Source organism: Copadichromis virginalis, linkage group LG3 (assembly GCF_057382275.1).
Source record: "Copadichromis virginalis isolate Kocher_CV1m ecotype Utaka linkage group LG3, C_Virginalis_male_GT1.1, whole genome shotgun sequence".
NCBI lineage: Eukaryota > Metazoa > Chordata > Actinopteri > Cichliformes > Cichlidae > Copadichromis > Copadichromis virginalis.
In genome coordinates this window covers 62,642,335-62,660,369 of record NC_140620.1, presented here as the reverse complement: position 1 = coordinate 62,660,369, position 18,035 = coordinate 62,642,335, and the positions used below count along the sequence as shown (strand labels likewise).

The window sequence follows — 18,035 nt, the reverse complement described above, 5'->3', positions numbered from 1 at the left end:
TCTTTCAGTGTTGCACTTTGTAGACGCTCCCTGAGCCTCACAGCCAGCTGCACATGGACCAGCTGACATTACCCAGCATTAGAGGCAGCTGTAAAAAAATGGATTTTCCTATTTAAATGGTTTTAATTTGAATAAAGCGATGTTGATTCATTCAATCCTGAATCGATTTTTAATATAAATGTATTTTGCCAGAATCTCAGGTTAAAGCTCCCAAAAGTATTTCAACAACAAGCAAACAGATAAAACAGTAAATGAGAGCAGCTAAACACACAAAGATGGAAACACAGAGCGTGGATCGTTCACTCGACGGCACGTACACGGACACGCCGTCGGGGCTGAAAGTGGACAGCTCACAGATCCTGAAGCTGCAGGTTTCATCTGCCTCCAACCAAAACTGACTGAACCAGCAGCAGAAGAAGATCCAAACTACGCTTTACGTTTGATGAACATCGTCATGAATTCTCTCTGACTTTGACGTTTACTTCCTGCACAGCTCTCTCTCTCTCAGTGTACTTCAAGAACAGTTTACCTTCAAAAATCTGTTTCCTGCATTATTCACTGCTTATTACGCACCAGTCTGCTGTTGTGTTCACTGCTGTCGGCCTCCCAAAACAAAGCCTCATTTCTGCTGTTCAATACTGAAGAAATGTAAACCTTTTAAAATGATGACAGATTACAAACTCTCAGCTGTGTCTGTAATCAAACCTCTGTAACTTTGCTTCACTTCAGCAGCATCAGCTCATGTTCACATGTTGATTCATGGTTTGCTTCAGTTTTTGATGGACTGCAGAATATTTTGAAGGTTATCTGCTATAAAAAGCCAGAACAGGAAAATCTGCTTCATGTGTTTCTGTTTGATCCTCAGTGACTTTGACACAAAGGCCTCTGCTGTGATGATCACACCTCTGATCAAGTCTCACAGTGTCAGCTTTGTTTTTATACATATGGATATGTGCTGATAAATGATCAGAGTTATAATATTTCCCACTGTCTGCTGTGTGCCGTGACCTTTGACCTGCTAAAGACAGTCAGCTGTGGATTATTCATTGTTGTGTCTGATACTTAGAACTGTGAGGAAGAACACTACACAGTTAATCAGGGTCCCCTCTCTCTGAATCAGGGAAGGTGGGCAGGCCGCATGTGGGCCACGGGCCATACGTTGAGTCTCACTGTTTGAAATGTGAACATTGTTCTGCTGCAGTCAATGGACTAAACCAGAGAAGAAGAAAACAGACTTTACCATGAAGATCCTCAGTGTGGATCAGTATAATATCAGCCTGATGTCTGCAGTTTAGTGTCAGCACAACTTTCACATCATATTCATCTCAGCACAACTAAAACATGCTGACTGACCTCAGAGTTTCAAGTCCACATCCTGGACTCTCCAGGAAACCACACAGATGCTTCACTCCTGAATCCTGCAGGTTGTTGTTCCAGCTCAGGTCCAGCTCTCTCAGATGGGAGGGGTTGGACTTCAGTGCTGCTGCCAGATAATCACAGCTGATCTCTGACAAACCACAGCTCTCCAATCTGTATAAAGAATGAAAGATGTAAGTTTATTAGACAAAGTGTGAGCTTGAAATCATTCAGTGTTTCATCATCTGTTCAGAGCTGAAGAAGGTTCAGAATGTAGAAGTTTAGAAAATGGAAACTCCAAACAGCTGAAGCCAACAGGAAGCAGCTTCAAACAGGAAACTGTGCAGAGTTTCAGACTATATGTCCTGATGCAGCCAGTTGGATTTTGGAGATTTGAAACTCTGTTCTGTGACTAAGTCCTTGAATCATTTCTTCCAGTTGGTCCAACAAGACAGACTAAGTGTTGGACATGTGTTGTGGCTCCATTAGGGGAGCTTCTAAATGTGATGTGATGGCCCCTCTGGGTCTGTCAGGTCACAGCACTGGAGAGAGCTCAAACTGGGCACACAGTTGTTCCAGTCTGGACCAAAGACTCTATACTGGGACTGAGGGACTGCTTTGACTGCACCCACTGGGACTTTTTAAAGGCTCATGTTCTCACTTAGATCATCGATTTCTACTTACATTTCTTTCTGGGGAAAATGGGGATTACTTTGGAAACAGGAAGTATTTTCCCCAATAAGCAGCCCAGGATTAGTAAATCACTCCAACATGTTCTCAGGCAGAAGAAGCTGTCTTGTTATGAGGGAGAGAAGAAAAAGATTGAGGCACAGAAACTTGTTGAAAGAGAGATAAAGCAGCTAAAATCAGGTGTAAAAGTAAAGCAGAGGATGAGCTGAATAAAGGACACTCAAGGCTGGCTTGGAAAGGAATGAAGTCCATGGTGGGGATGCAGAACAAGGAGCAAAGATGAATGTGATGCTGAATCAGCAGAAGACTTGGACTCATTTGATTCCAGCTTTGATATCATTGATTTCAATGAAGAGCTTTGTGATTGTAGCAAAGGGCTGGTAGCTCTGAGAGTCCCACTGATGAGGTGTTTGTGTGGAAATCTCTTAGTGGGACCAAAGAGAGAAAAAGCCCTGGTCCTGATGCTGTGGGAGGGAAATGATTGAAGTGTGCTGTGAGGAACTGACTGGGAGGTTTTCACACATTTTCCAGTCCTCCTTGGAACAACAGGAAGTTCCCAGCACATGGAAACAAAGGTTAAGTGTCCTATGGCACTCAGTGATGATGGTGCTGTGGCCCCACCACCTCCACCTCTTTGTAAAGGAACTAACTGTCATCTGAAGCTTCAAATGGAACTAAGACTTCCTCCACTAGGTGGCAGTGTCTGATGAGAAAGTGTTAGTGGAGCTGGCCTGGAGTCAGAAACAGGAAGATGCAGGATTTGGGCTGAAATGGGGAAAAGTGGTTCGCACTAGTGCCTTAAAGCAAGAAGGTTGTAGGTTGAAGCTTGTTGGCCTTTCTGTGGAGGTTGGATGTTCTCCCACAGTCCAATGAAATGCTGCTTAGGTTCATTGGTGCTTCTAAATTGGCTGTAGGTGTGGATGTGAGAGAGTGCTTCTCTGTCTCTCTCTGTTGGCCCTGTGATGGACTGCTCACCTGTGCAGGTGGACCACGCCTCTTGCCCTATGACAGCTAGGGCACAGGCTGCAGCCCTGTGAGCCTAAGCTGAATAAACAGTTAGCAAAAATGATCCATAGATGGCCTGAAATCCCCCAGTTAGCAGTTTGGTAGATAGCTATGACATGCTAATCCCATCCAGCAGCTGTATTCTACCTGTAAGCTGATCCCTGCTGAGCCAAAGCACTTTTTCATATACAAATTACAACCTTTAATAGAAACCTATTGGTCAGCATCTTATTAGCCTGCTGTTAGCTTCATTCCACAGAAAACTGAGAGAAACTAACAGAGTTGATAAAGAATAAAGAGAAATGTGCTGATTTACAGCCTTTGAAGTGCTTCAGATGATCTCTGTCCACTTCTGTCCACTCATTCATTCATGTAAGCTTTCTAATGCAGCTTTGATCTTCACAGTCTGCTTCATGAAACTCATTCTAACCCTGAATGTCAGAGTGTTCCTCCTTCTCTTTCCCATCATTCATGCTGGCAGTGGAGGAGATTTGGATGTTGGACTGTGTTTTGGATGATGTGTGTATGTTTGTGTTGGACTGCTGTCTGTAAAGCAAACGCACATTTTGCTTTGGATTTCAGTGTCAGACAGACTTTAAGGTGGAATGAAGAGTTGGAGAGTTTCACAGTGAATTATCCAGTGGAGGATTTTTCTTCTTCTTTGAAGGTTTGAAATGTGAACATTGTTCTGCTGCAGTCAATGGACTAAACCAGAGAAGAAGAAAACAGACTTTACCATGAAGATCCTCAGTGTGGATCAGTATAATATCAGCCTGATGTCTGCAGTTTAGTGTCAGCACAACTTTCACATCATATTCATCTCAGCACAACTAAAACATGCTGACTGACCCCAGAGTTTCAAGTCCACATCCTGGACTCTCCAGGAAACCACACAGATGCTTCACTCCTGAATCCTGCAGCTTGTGGTTGCAGCTCAGGTGCAGCTCTCTCAGATGGGAGGGGTTGGACTTCAGTGCTGCTGCCAGATAATCACAGCTGATCTCTGACAAACCACAGCGATACAATCTGTATAAAGAATGAAAGATGTAAGTTTATTAGACAAAGTGTGAGCTTGAAATCATTCAGTGTTTCATCATCTGTTCAGAGCTGAAGAAGGTTCAGAATGTAGAAGTTTAGAAAATGGAAACTCCAAACAGCTGAAGCCAACAGGAAGCAGCTTCAAACAAACACAACAAGAGAAAAAACTCTGAATGTTTCACATTAAAGTCGTACATTTCTCATAAAAACAGGACAAAGACTTGAAAAAGTCGTGTTTTTCCTTCCAGGAACCACAAGGCTTCACTTTTAAAGGTGAAGTGTGAAAGAAATGGACATATTTGAAGTCCAACACCTTTTTCCAGTCACATTATTAAAGCAGACAAACTACAAGCTCATTTTCATTCCAACAAGTCATCTTCTGACCTGGACTAACAACACTGGTCTCTATGTGCAGCTGGCTGTGAGACCAGTGCTCAGGGAGCGTCTACAAAGTGCAACACTGAAAGAACATCACACACTCATTTGCTTCCATCATCCAACCTGAAGAGGAAACAGAGACGGTACCCTTCAAAGTAAAAGCTGCTCCTTTTGGACACAGTATCAAAGAAAGTCTACAGTATAACATAGAAAAGACAGAACAAAGTTTTGGTTGTTTTAAATTGTGCAGAAATGAAACTACACTAAGCTCAATTATGTGACAGACATTTCATCCCATGTCAGTTTGGCCTCATCCTGGGCCGGATTATCCAGCACACACTCTGACCACAGGCCCAGGGGCCACGCACAGCTGGGCTCCATCCAAGAGACAGCAAACAAACCAACACAATAATAAAAAGCACCATGTGATCTTCTTACATCTTCAAGACAAACATAGTAAAAACATGAGCATATTTGTTTCCTGATAAAATGATGTGACAGGTAGAACAGAGTAAAGTGGTGGTGTTACAGCCTTTCTCCCCTCTGCTGCCGAGGCTGTTAGTCTCTCCCAAACTCAGCTACAGGACTTCCAAATGAATGAAAGCAGCAGAAGTGGCTTTACAAATGAAAGAGGAAGAGGAGAAGAAGAGGAGAGGGAGGCCACCCTGACCATCACTCCAGCTGAAAACATCACACTTCCATTAAAGTTGGTGAGGAAATGTTGAGCAGGATGAGCTGCTGGCTAATCTGGAGGCTGTAGCAGCAGCTCACAGTCACAGTGGGTTTCCACTCATGAAAAAGCTCTGGCTGCTTCATTTCTCATCTCATATCAGAGACTTTAATGCTTCACTGAAGCTGTACTGTGATGCTTCCATATCCCAGTGAGGCCTCCATAATGATTTCAGCTGTTCTGTACACACACTGTGTGCCCTGTATGGCTCAAAGTCTCTGCAGCCTGTTTTTATCTGCTATCATCAGATCTTCATCATCCTCATTCACATCCCTCACACACTCTACAGCCTCATCAGCACTGACTTCATCTTCACTGACTGATGGAGCACAACATGAACCTGTGGAGGCTGAAACACTGTCCTGTCAAACATCTCCCCGTCACCACTCCACTTCTGTCAGCCTTTAAATGAACCCTGCTCAAGTCTGTCACTTCTGTTTGGAGCCAAAAGGAAAAACTGTTGTTCAGTCGTTTGGAAAGACAACATTTCTGAAAGCACTCAAACTTCTTCACATTTGTCTTCAGACACATCCTGAACATTTAGGAACTGAAGAAAGTTTCAAACATCAATCAAAGACCTGAAATATAGAAAAACAACAACAGCCGCAGTCAGTGAACTCACCTCAGAGTCTCCAGTCGACAGTTTGGACTCTCCAGTCCAGCACACAGAAGCTTCACACCTGAATCCTGGAGGCCATCATTCCAACTGATGTCCAGCTGTGTCAGATGGGAGGGGTTGGACTTCAGAGCTGAGGCCACAACTTCACAGTGAGACTCTGAGAGTCGACACTGAGTCAGTCTGTGATGATAGAAAATATAAAATGTGTTATTATAAAAGCAGAAAATCTGCATTATAAACACAGACTGAATGTATATGAAGACAAAACAGAGTGAGGTCATAATCTGATGAATCTGCTCTTCACATCTGTGCTTCAGCTCCTCTTACTGTGTTTGACATGACACAACGATTGAGTCTCTCTCAGACCTGCAGACTTTTAATGAGAATCTTTGTTTGGCTTTAATCTGCAGATGAAGGAGGAAGATGGTGTCACATTTAGGCTTCCATAATGTCCACAGTCTGTCACTGAGATCTGATCCAGAGTCAGAGTGAAGACACACATTTGGACTGTTTCCTGTTTTGACTCCAGAACATTTTGAATGAGTTCAGCTCAGTGAAGAGTTCCAGCTGGAAAGATGATCTCTGTTTGCTACCTGCTGTCAGGTACGACTGTTCACGTCCACACGCAGGAAAAACCTGCTGACTGTTACCAAACGGAGCAGAAATCTCATCACTGGACAATAATGATGAATGAACTCAGAGCTGCTGATATCAGATCTGATTTCAGGGGAACTAAACACAGAAATGATTGGCTCATTTTAGCTTTCTGAGCCATTATCTGCTGCTGTGTCGCTAGTTGGCAGAAAATGATTTGTATTCCTGTTCAGGGCTTCAGTGTTTATGAGTCCAGATCCAGGTGACAGCAAGTCAAAATGATGTTACCTGTCTGTGTCCAGCAGCAGCCTGTATTCACTTTGAATATTGTTATAACCTGACATGGATCAGTTTGTCTTTGATTGGTTTGTAAATGTCACTGTTTCCATTGGACCTGAGTGACGTACAAAGACAGAGAGGGAGAGAAAGGAGAGAGAGGATGGAGACAGCAAAGAGAGAGCAAACACAAACAGGTGAGAGTGGACAGGTGACCAAGGTCAGCAACCAATCAGAGAGCTTCTGTTTGACCCACAGTCACTGATGATGACTGCACATAACCAAGCAGTGTGTTACTCTGATATCAAATATGGATCCTGCTCTTATAATAATGATCATCAGATGATATTATTGTGTTATTTTGTAGCTGAATACAATGTTTGTGTGATTATCAGTGAAAGAAGCAGTGAGGAGGATGGAGAGAGAGAGAGGACAGAGGCTGAAGTTAGAAACACTAAAATAATTTTTCATGGATTTCATGGATGATTTGAGTGATTTCCAGCAGGACACTTAAACATGTCAGTGGACGTCCTAAAGAACATATTCACTGATATGAAACGTGTCATTGAACAGGATTAATATCAGTGGAAACATGGTGGAAACAGCTGTGACTGCATGGATGTGACACACTTCAAATCTGTTCTCCACTCTTGGATTTGGGATCCATGGAGCTGCTGCTGAGTCTGTACAATAAAGGAATGGTGTGGAAGGTTGCAGCGTACGGACACAAACACTTTCTGCTTACAATCTGATTTTATTTTCAACATTAAACTACTAACCTACACTGATCAATGATGTTAATGATCACATCTGGACTCACCCAGCCTTTCTGCAGTTCCTCACAGCTGGAATCAGTCTCTGTCGTCCCCGCTCTGATGTTTTGTACTTCTGCAGGTCCAACTCATCCAGAACCTCCTCTGACATCTGCAGCATGAAGGCCAGAGCTGAGCACTGGATCTCAGAGAGTAACTTCTCTGACTTCAGGAACTCTTGGATCTCCTGAAATAATGAGAGGTGGTTCATCTCCATCAGACAGTGGAAGATGTTGATGCTTCTGTCAGGAGAGATTTCATCACTGTTCATCTCCTTCAGGTTGTTGATGACTCTCTGGATGGTTCCTGGACTGATCTCTGTCTGACCCAGCAGACCTACTAAGAGTCTCTGGTTGGACTCCAGACAGAGGCCATGAAGGAAGCGAACAAACAGGTCCAGGTGGCCGTTTTTACTCTGGAGGGATTTCTCCATGACTCTCCTCAGAAATACATCAAGTGATTGGAGATCTTTGTTATCAAAAAGACTGAAAATCATCTTGGTGAAAGATTCTGATTTTAGAAACATCTTCAGCACCTTTGTCTTCCTGTTGGTGAAACAGTGGAACATGTAGACAGCAGCCAGAAACTCCTGAATGCTCAGATGAACAAAGCAGTAGACTGGTTTCTGGAAGATCACACACTCTCTTTTGAAGATCTCTGTACAAACTCCTGAGTACACCGAGGCCTCTGTCACATCCAGACCACACTGCTCCAGGTCTTCTTGGTAGAACATGATGTTTCCTTTCTCCAGATGTTCAAACGCCAGCCTCCCCAGCTTCAGAAGAACTTCCCTGTCAGCCTCCGTCAGCTCCTGTGGACTCGTCTCACGTCCCTCATGGTACTTGTTCTTCTTCCTCTTTGTCTGAACCAGCAGGAAGTGTGAGTACATGTCAGTCAGGGTCTTGGGCAGCTCTCCTCTCTGCTCTGTAGTCAACATGTGCTCCAGAACTGTAGCAGTGATCCAGCAGAAGACTGGGATACTACACATGATGTGGAGGCTCCTGGATGTCTTCATGTGGGAGATGATTCTGCTGGACAGCTCTTCATCACTGAATCTCCTCCTGAAGTACTCCTCCTTCTGGGCGTCAGTGAAGCCTCGTACTTCTGTTAGCCTGTCAACACATGTAGGAGGGATCTGATTGGCCGCTGCGGGTCGGGAAGTTATCCAGACGAGAGCCGAGGGAAGCAGATTCCCCTGGATGAGGTTTGTCAGCAGCTGGCTGACTGATGACTTCTGTGTGACATCAGACAGCAGCTTCCTGTTGGTGAAATCCAATGAAAGTCTGCTTTCATCCAGGCCGTCAAAGATGAACAAAAGCTGAGAGACAGCCAGCTTCTCTGCTGTGACCTTCTGTAATGTTGGATGGAAAACATGGAGCAGCTCCAGAAGACTGTACTGCTCATCTCTGATCAGGTTCAGCTCCCTGAATGAAAGCAGAACCACCACACTGACATGTTGGTTCTCCAAGCCCTCTGCCCAGTCCAGAGTGAACTTCTGCACTGAGAAGGTTTTTCCAACACCAGCCACGCCGTTGGTCAGAACCACTCTGATGGGTCTCTGTTGGTCAGGTAAGGCTTTAAAGATGTCCTGGCACCTGATTGGAGCGTCATGGAGGGCGTCCATCTTGGAAGCTGTCTCCAGCTGCCTCACCTCATGTTGGGTATGAACCTCTTCACTCTGTTCCTCTGTGATGTAGAGCTCAGTGTAGATGGTGTTGAGGAGGGTTCTACTTCCTGTTTCATCACTTCCTTCAGTCACACGTTCACATCTCCTCCTCAGACTGATCTTATGTTCATCTAAAACCTCCTGCAGACCAACATCTGCTGAAAGAAAGAAAAACAATGAGACTAAAGAGAAAGAAAACTCTTCAATGTCTGAACAACACAAGAAGTCCAGTTTTCAGAAATGAGTCCATCAGCAGACAGATGTTCAGTCTTACTTTGTACACAGCTGCTCTGACTGGCTGTCTGCAGTCCAGCTCTGCTTCTGGATCTTTCTCCACACTGTGCAGAAGCTCTGATGGTGACACAGAAAAGTCACAGTGGAGATACTTCTGTCCACCTTTGATTAGACTCATTATAAAAAGGAAAACAAAGTTTGAACACAGTCATGTTTCCAGTTCACTGACTTACATTTATTCCATGGACACTCACTCTAACCTGAAGCACAGCTACAACCCAACATTGTTGAGGCCTCATCTCCTCCTTTCCTGACTGTAGAGGTTAAATATGCAACAACCAACAAATAAAAGAATTTGGTTCATTTCAAAGAAATTCACACGGTGACCAAGTAAAGTAACCGTAGTAAAGGAGACAACATCCCGTTGATGGTGGGATTATTTGAAAGATTTGCTTTAGTCACGTCACCAAATGCAGTTGAACCACCCGTGGATCCATGTTTGACCATTCTACCACTCTGAGCTCTGCTTTTGAATCATTTTATTATTATCATCATTCATTTATTCATTCTTTGGAGGGGGGCTATTTCCTAATGCCGCCCTAATAAGCTGATGTTCAAGGGGAAATATAACAGAAACTCTTTCAGTGTTATTCATTAATAAATTAACAGATAAACTGTGAAGAAGAAAAAACTGAGATTTAAAGGAGAGAGTGAGAAACTTGATCATCCATCCTCATAATACATGTTTATCAGTATCTGCTGTGACCATACTGCAGTAATAACTACAAGTCTACATTTCTGTGACTGTTGATCAATCACAGCAGGAATCTGAGCTCATCTCTGCACACAGAGCAGCTTCAGCTCTGGGATAAACTGCTCGCTTCACGTCCTTCTCAGCTCACAGACACTCATCCTGATATTTTCCTTTAACATTTGATGGTATAATTCATCTGAGTTTACACTTTATCTGCATAAATACAGAAAAACAGACCCAAACACCAGAAACCATCAGTTTCACCATGTAGAATATATTGTTGTTTCCTTGCTTTTAATTCAGAGAAAAACTCTGATTTGGATTTTCTCTGTTCTCTTTGCCACAGCCCATCCCAGCAGCAGCTGAAGCAGCTGACTGTCACAACACTGAATAACACTTTAGGAGGAATTTCAGAGGTCAGTAAAGCTCCAGTTTCAACATCAGTTAATTAATCATAGTTCATCATAAATGTGAACCTGGCTGGCACACATGTTAATGTTAGCCATTTAAATATTAGCAGTTAGCTGAGGCCACAAGAAGAAGAGGCCCTAGAAGAACAATGGATGATAAGATTCGATTTTCAAGACTAGGCAGAGACGTGTTTTCCTTACCTAACCTAACCTACAGTTATGTTTCCTTATTTCTGCTGTTTGCATGTTCACAGCTGAAATAAAGCTGCCTCTTTGACTTCATCCTGTTGTGTTTGGGTCCAATCCTGCCTGCCACACAGCGCTACAGGACAAAGTCTAAGATTTTTATCTTTTTAATGAATCTTTGGTCATATTTATCCAGGAAAACACAAACATGTAAAGGAGTCATCACAGTTCTCTGACCTCGTTGGTCCAGGTTCAGCACTGAAGTCTGGAGGGTGACCTTTGGACCGGTCACTCCTTACAGACGGACAGCTGGATCCTGCAGACTGTGACCTCTGACCTCTGCAGACACAAACATGTTTTATTCAATGATCAATTCTCTGATAAAGTGATTGAAGCAGCTGTGATCACACAGACTGCAGATAATGCAGCTGTTTCCTGTCAGTAACAGTCCTCTTAGATTAGAGTTCAGCTTTTTACAGGAAAACAAATGTCCCTGAATGCAACAGTGAGACACAGGCTGCCTGTGTGGCTGTGATAGCTGCCGTTAGGAGCGCTCATGTGTTTGCAGTTAGACGAGGAGATGTTACCATCATGGACACGTTAACAAATCCTGCAGCATCACGTGGCACAAACACTTTGTGTTCCTGTCATCTGCAAGCAACAGGAAGTTCATTAATAAAGGCGGGATGGAGACGTGCCTGTGATGGTTCTCCTTCATCCAGCTGTTACACACATCTGGGCTCACACGACGAGCCTTTGTCTAATACAGCAGCTGCTCTCTGAACACTTTTCTGAAGAGGAGCTGCACAAACTTTTGTTTGCTTTCTAGAGCAGCGTATCAAAGTCAAACTACCCACTGCTAGCAGCTGTTTCTATCATAGTTTAGGATCCAGATGTGTGAGGTCTAGATTTACACCTCTGATTAAAATACATAGTTAAAAACAGCCAATTGAGTCCAAATGTGTCTTAAACCAGATAAACTGACAGTTACAGCTGAGCCTGTGTGTCCTTGGAGACACTGCTCTGCTACAGAGATGCATTTTAGAAACCAGGAAACATCAAAATCATTTAAATCAGAGAGTTCATGTTACTAACAGCTCACCTCTCTGCAGCAGAGACTTTAAAATCAATGATAAAATCTTACGCCTAAATTAACTTTACTGTTAACCAGTTTTCATGTTTCTGTAATCCACCAGTGTGCTCATGCTTTTTTAAGTGAAAACATATTTTTAATGATCAAATATAATTATGTTTGTTATTTGTGGATTTTAAATGTCCTTGACAGAGACAGATGATGATCATTATCCTGCACTGTGCTCTCAGGTTTGGTCGAGCTAGCACAAAGAATGGCTATGTTGAACTTCCTCCTGGGATCTACACTAAGAAGTGAGTCCAACATTAGCAGGGTCTCTTTCCTTTATCTGGATTCACTTTAGCATTCACAGTCACGTGAAGCTTGTTATTAACTCGATAAGTCAACCCAGGGTTTCAGCTGAGCGCTCACATGAAACACATGGTGTTGGCAGCATCTGATCAATCATATTCATGGAGACGTGTATCAGCAACAGAGCAGCTGAGTTTGCAGAAGGAAGTCAAACTAAACCACAGGAACAATATGAGGAGATTACACACATAATAAAATACTAGCAGTAACACAGCTGCTGCAGACAAATCAGTCGTGTGATCGTGTGTGAGAGGAGAAGGACTGTAAAGGAGTTTGGTGTTAAAAGCTCTGTATGAATGTGGGAGACTTTGAAGGGCTTTAAAAAGGCCAATATAAAATAAAAGGCAGCAAAATTGCTGAGTGTGAAAGTCACCAGACTTATCAGAGCTCTGTGATTAAGACCTGTAAGAACACCTGTTTGTACTTGTTGGCATTATATCAAACACACACGTATATTAAGCCTTTGTTTGAACTCTGGTTGAATTTGTTACTTTCAGACTGTGAAACATCACAGAGGCTGCAGCTGCAGATCTTTTATTCACCTGGAAATTTACTTTAAATGTTAGATGGAAAATGTATTGCTCAGTTTAACCAAAGTAAGAACAAGAATCCATAAACCTTCATAAAGACAAACATCTCCCAGAACATTGAGCTGCTGAAGTGTCACTGAAGGGAAAAACTATTTGTCCTCCTCCATCCAGCAACACCTGAAACACCTGAGTGGAAGCTCCTCCCTACACTGTGTTTGAAGCAAAGCACAAAGGAGACACCTGCTGGAGCAGCTGGAGTCCTACAGACACTCAGCCTCTTCACTACACAAACACCTCCTACAACATCCACTCTTTCCACTCTGACTGCTGTGTTTGTGGAAACACTCCAACACACACCGCTTCACATACCAACATAGAAATGTGTGTGAAAAAGAGCTGAGCTGATATTAAACATGAGGATTTATTCAAAAATACAGAGTCAGCCTTTAAAGTTTATACCGATATCCTTTGACTCGTTGCTCTTTAAGGAAACACAGCTGGGTTCAGGTCCAGGAGATTCTGGCCTCTTATTGATCCTAAAAGAAAAACAATTGTCGCGTATTATTGAGGATGAGAACAAAACAACGAAGGTCCAGAAGAATTAGGTCAAACGATGATTTTAATGAACACATGCGTAGGGAGATGAACACCGTTACACAATCAGCGTCAATCTCCGCCCAAAAGCACACAAGCAGTTGCTTTTATAACATCAGGGTATTATTACGCCCCCTCTTGCATCAGAACAGATACTTGCATGAGTTAAAAACACAAATGTTCTGTTGACAACTTTTGACACAGTTTGAAAAGAACATCGTCTCCACGCCAGGTGCTTCCTGTAGCTCGTCTTGCTTTCACTTATCCCTGGAACATCAGACGCACGTCCTGCAACAAACTATCACTTATGCAGGCACAAAATGCAGTTACAAGCAAAATATGTCTGAACTCTAACCTAGAATATAAGTCTACCTACGGTGTGTGTGTGTGTGTGTGTGTGTGTGTGTGTGTGTGTGTGTGTGTGTGTGTGTGTGTGTGTGTGTGTGGATGTCTCGACCTCAATTGCACTCTGTCTCACCTCTCGCCTACTAAAGCTCACACCCAGACTCTCATATGTGTAACAATTTAACTGAAACTATATGTGTAATATATTGAATAAATGCTTTAATCAAATGCCACTACTCAAAGCTCAATAAAAAGGATATAAACGAATAAAAGATAATAATGAATACTTGTATCATGTGTGTTTTGTAAGCGTGTAGGCAATCCTTCCATACCTCTAAGTCACTTTGCACAATAGATCGGCATCGCGACATCGCGCCAGACGAAGCTTCTGACCATCAATTATCAGACTGAGCTTAAACTCTTTAAAAGCACAAACTGCAAGATGTGTATAAAAATAGTTATAACTGCACCTGGAATAAAGGTTAATATAGGATTATGATAACACCTGTAAAACAAGTTTTAACGTAATACCAACAGCATCAATAAATGCTTTGATGAAATGATGATTAATGCAATGGTAATGATAATGGTTATGACAGTAACAGTAACATATCTCCCTGATCTCCACACAATAAATGTAACAGCTTCATGAGACAGGAAGGAAAAAATGGAAATGTTAAATTAAAGACATGATGAACAATCTGAAACTCATAAAAATAATGTTCTTACTCTTTGTCACATAACAGTCTTTTGTTAAAGTTTACAATAATACCCTTTGACATGTTGCTCTTTAAAACACACTTTTACTCCCTGACCTTTGACCCAGTGTGACATGTTGACTCACTACCTCAGACAGCTTAAAATAGTCTTTTTGTTTTTTGGTGCTGCCTAAAAGAACCGTAAATATCTGTCCTATATACAGTTATGTTCATATATTTTTGTGCTACATCAGGAAACTCAAAAACATAGTTTGTAACATTTTAATCCTTATTTTTAAAACTGTTTTTGTCATTTTTCTTCTCCCATTGCATCAAAAATCATTATTTACACTGAATAAATGAGTCAGCAGCTCTCTTACATTGTTGCTGCAGGTTCATTACTGAAGTCTGGAGGGTTTCCTTTGGACCAGTCACTCCTCACAGACACACAGCTGGATGCTGCAGATCCTGCTCCATCCTCTTCCTCCATCTTCTTGATGTCAGGGTGGAGTTAGTCTGAGAGGCAAACACACACACTCAGAGGTGCTGTTGTACTGGAAGCATCACACTGACGGGTTTCTAAAGTTCTCATTGATCATTTCATGGAGTTTCTGTGGTAAACAGTGTCCTGTGACGTATGTGTTATGGTGAGGGTCATGAGGGCTAACCAGCCCCACTCCTTCCTCCTCATATTTCAGCCTGAAGCACAATAACAGCCTAAACCTAACCCGGGCCCTGTTTCAGGAAGCCGGTTTAGAAAACTCAGAGTGAAAAACGATACTCAGGGTTGAGTAACCCCGAACTGTCCAACTCGGAATATTCGGTTTCAGAAAGGCTGATAACAATTAGTTCAATCAACGCGGAGTTGCTTTAACCCCAAGTGAAGCGCGCGCACGAGGATACATAAAGCCCTGATTAGTGGAGCACAGATTAAGCGAGTCACCATGGAGACGGAGGGAAAGAAGGCGCGGTCAATGTATTTTACAGCGCTTGAGGCCGAAATTCTGATGGCAGCATATGCCGATAACATGCAAATTTTGCAGAAAAAAGTAACACAGCCTCAGCTGCAAAATAAAGGGAGCATGCATGGCAAAACATAGCCGACAGAGTCAATGCGTGAGTGTTAATTTAAACATTGATCTAGGGATTTCCACCCATTTAACATGTTATTTATTATATTTCATTTTTTATTTTATACATTTTATTTTGTGATGTGATGTGAGCGCAGGTGCAACCCAACAGGCCCCAAACGTTCCTGGCAGCAAGTAAAAATGAAATATAAAAATATAGTCCAAACAGGTAAGGTGTAATTGTATTATGAGCCATAGTGCTTGGACTGTTTGTCCGATGTAAATCAATTGCAGTTAGAGGCTACATTAATTTTCTTTCTGTAAGCACTTATTGAAATTATCTGAGCACATTACAAGTACATATTTGCTTTCTCTGTATGCTCATATGTGACCCGTTATGGCCACTAGAAAAAAAAGCGGAGGCCCGAAAAACAGGTGGGGGTCCTCCACCACCACCACTCACAGAGCCTGGCCACTTGGCTTCCACATTTGTGATAATGTTGGCAGCATCACATATGATCTTCACAGTGCAGAGAACACAAATTAGCATCCATTACTATAATGGAATGATTTGTTAGTTTGAAATGCTACAGGGAACTATGTACCTGTACATTAATGCTGTGGAACGACTTCCTGTTCACATAGTCTCCTTCATTTACTGAAGGAGCAATGATTGGAATGTGAGTGCCATCTATACAGCCAATCACGCCTGGGAACCGTGAAAATAAATGTAAAATTTAAGTAGTAGTTCAAGTATCACCACATCATGAATTAAGTTTTGTTCATCCTGCTACCTGCAATTTTGTGGCATCCCTCTTTGATAAATCTTGTGGGTCTATGACGGGGGAACACCACAAACGAGTACAGGAGACGTTTCAGTGCAACTGCAACATTCCTGACTGCCCGACAGACGGTAGCCTTGGAAACGTGCTCAGCGTCACCAATATTATACAGAAAGCTCCCGTTTGCAAAAAACCGAAGTGCAATACAAATAATATGTACAGAACTGAGAGCATGTCCACGATGTGTCACATGAGCAATATTAGGCCTGAGGATGTTATTCAAATAACTTATAGATTGTGCTGAAAAACGGTAACGTTCACACAGGAAATCATCATGAAATGATAAAATGTCCGAACGCGCTCTAATCACTCTCTCCCGGCGGAGAGCTCTGCGGAGAATTTGGGCTTCAACATCTACTGGCTCTTCAAGGAAGGAGCACGCCATGTCTGACACTAGTGATGGGCAGATGAAGCCCCATGAAGCACTGGAGCTTTTCATCCAATTGGTTCACCCCAACGCGAAGCTTCATGAAGCTTCATTTGCTCTAGCAGGACACCTACTGGACGTAAAAATAATAGCTGGCATGAATTTGAAGAGTGTGGCATTTTGCACACAGCCTGTAAATGTCAACAACAAAAGGAGTGTGTAAAACATGTATATTGTAGTGATGGCAGTATACTGTGTATATTTATGCTGGCAGTATGGAAAATGATTATTTGCGGCAAAGTTCGAACCGCTTCATGAACCAGTCACGTGGTACAGCCGGGCAGCGAGGCTTCGGACGTCATCATTTTCAGCTCCTCCCATAAATGAAGCAAGCCTCGATACGCGCTTCGCGGAAACGCCCCCTCCATTACTCGACACACGCTCCGAAGCCTCGATACAGAACGTCCCATCACTATCTGACACTTCCTACAGTCAGGTTTCCGACACAGAGGCGGAGAACGTCAGGGTTAGTTGAAGTAAACCTGCTAGGGGGCAGGTTAGCTTCACGGAGTGTGTCGTCATAGTAACTCACTCAGGATTAATCTAAACTCGCTTTGTGAAACCGAAAACCCAGAGTTTTCGTTAACTCAGGGTATACTTACTCAGAGTTTGCACTAAACCGGCTTCCTGAAACAGGGCCCTGAACCCTGAACAAACCCACCTGTTCTCTGATTGGATTGTTAAATTTGTGATTGACATGACATTGGCCAATCAAATGAAAGGCAGAAAAATAGGGACGTACTTGTAACTTGAAACTTGAGTGCAGAGTTTCACACGTATTGCTTGGCTAAGTCCACACACAAATCTTTTTTCCACCTACAAATCCTGATTTACAAGTACAAAATATTTATGACCACAATTTGAGCCCATACAGCCACAGACTGACGGAGGCAGGAGAAGCTGCCTACAGACATCAGTCAGTGGATCCACAGTAACATCGAGTTCAGCTGCTGATCATCAACTGTTTCTGTCTCGTTCCCAGACTCTGATCTCACATAAAACGAAGCAGATTTATGCTGAAACTAAGCTGCACACAGCTGATGTCAGCCAGGAAAACAGTACAGACTGCTAACGTTACCTTAACATGGAGACGATCAACTGCGCCACAACATTCACGAAAGCGACGGAAGGAAACGCCCAGAGAGGCGTTTGAGGGACGGTCAGAGTCAGGAACCTCAGAAACTCATCAGGCTGGAGTTTAAGTTTTAATCTGTAGTCTCACACACATGTGCAGAGCACTTTTTTGTTTTGGTTCACATTGATTGATATTCTGCTGCAAACAACTAATGAGGACATTTTCTAAAAGCTTTGAGTGTCCATCAGGATCCTGTAGAAAC

General features: G+C 42.8%; 1 protein-coding gene across 2 annotated transcripts; it reads right to left on the bottom strand.

Moving 5' to 3' along the window:
- Positions 1–1,334: 1,334 nt before the first annotated feature.
- LOC146716523 (protein NLRC3-like) lies at positions 1,335–18,035 on the bottom strand. 2 transcript variants are annotated; one of them, XM_085452532.1, is made up of 7 exons: positions 17,777–18,035; positions 14,740–14,875; positions 10,986–11,087; positions 9,439–9,515; positions 7,507–9,322; positions 5,820–5,996; positions 1,335–1,530 (listed from the first exon to the last, which is right to left on the bottom strand). In XM_085452532.1, the coding sequence occupies exons 2-7, from the start codon at positions 14,847–14,849 to the stop codon at positions 1,335–1,337; spliced, it is 2,478 nt and encodes an 825-aa protein (XP_085308658.1). In that variant the 5' UTR covers positions 14,850–14,875; positions 17,777–18,035. The 2 variants fall into 2 exon arrangements, with proteins under 2 accessions (XP_085308658.1, XP_085308659.1); XM_085452533.1 differs by lacking the exons at positions 9,439–9,515; positions 10,986–11,087; positions 14,740–14,875; positions 17,777–18,035 and adding an exon at positions 3,901–4,077 and having other exon boundaries at positions 7,507–9,187.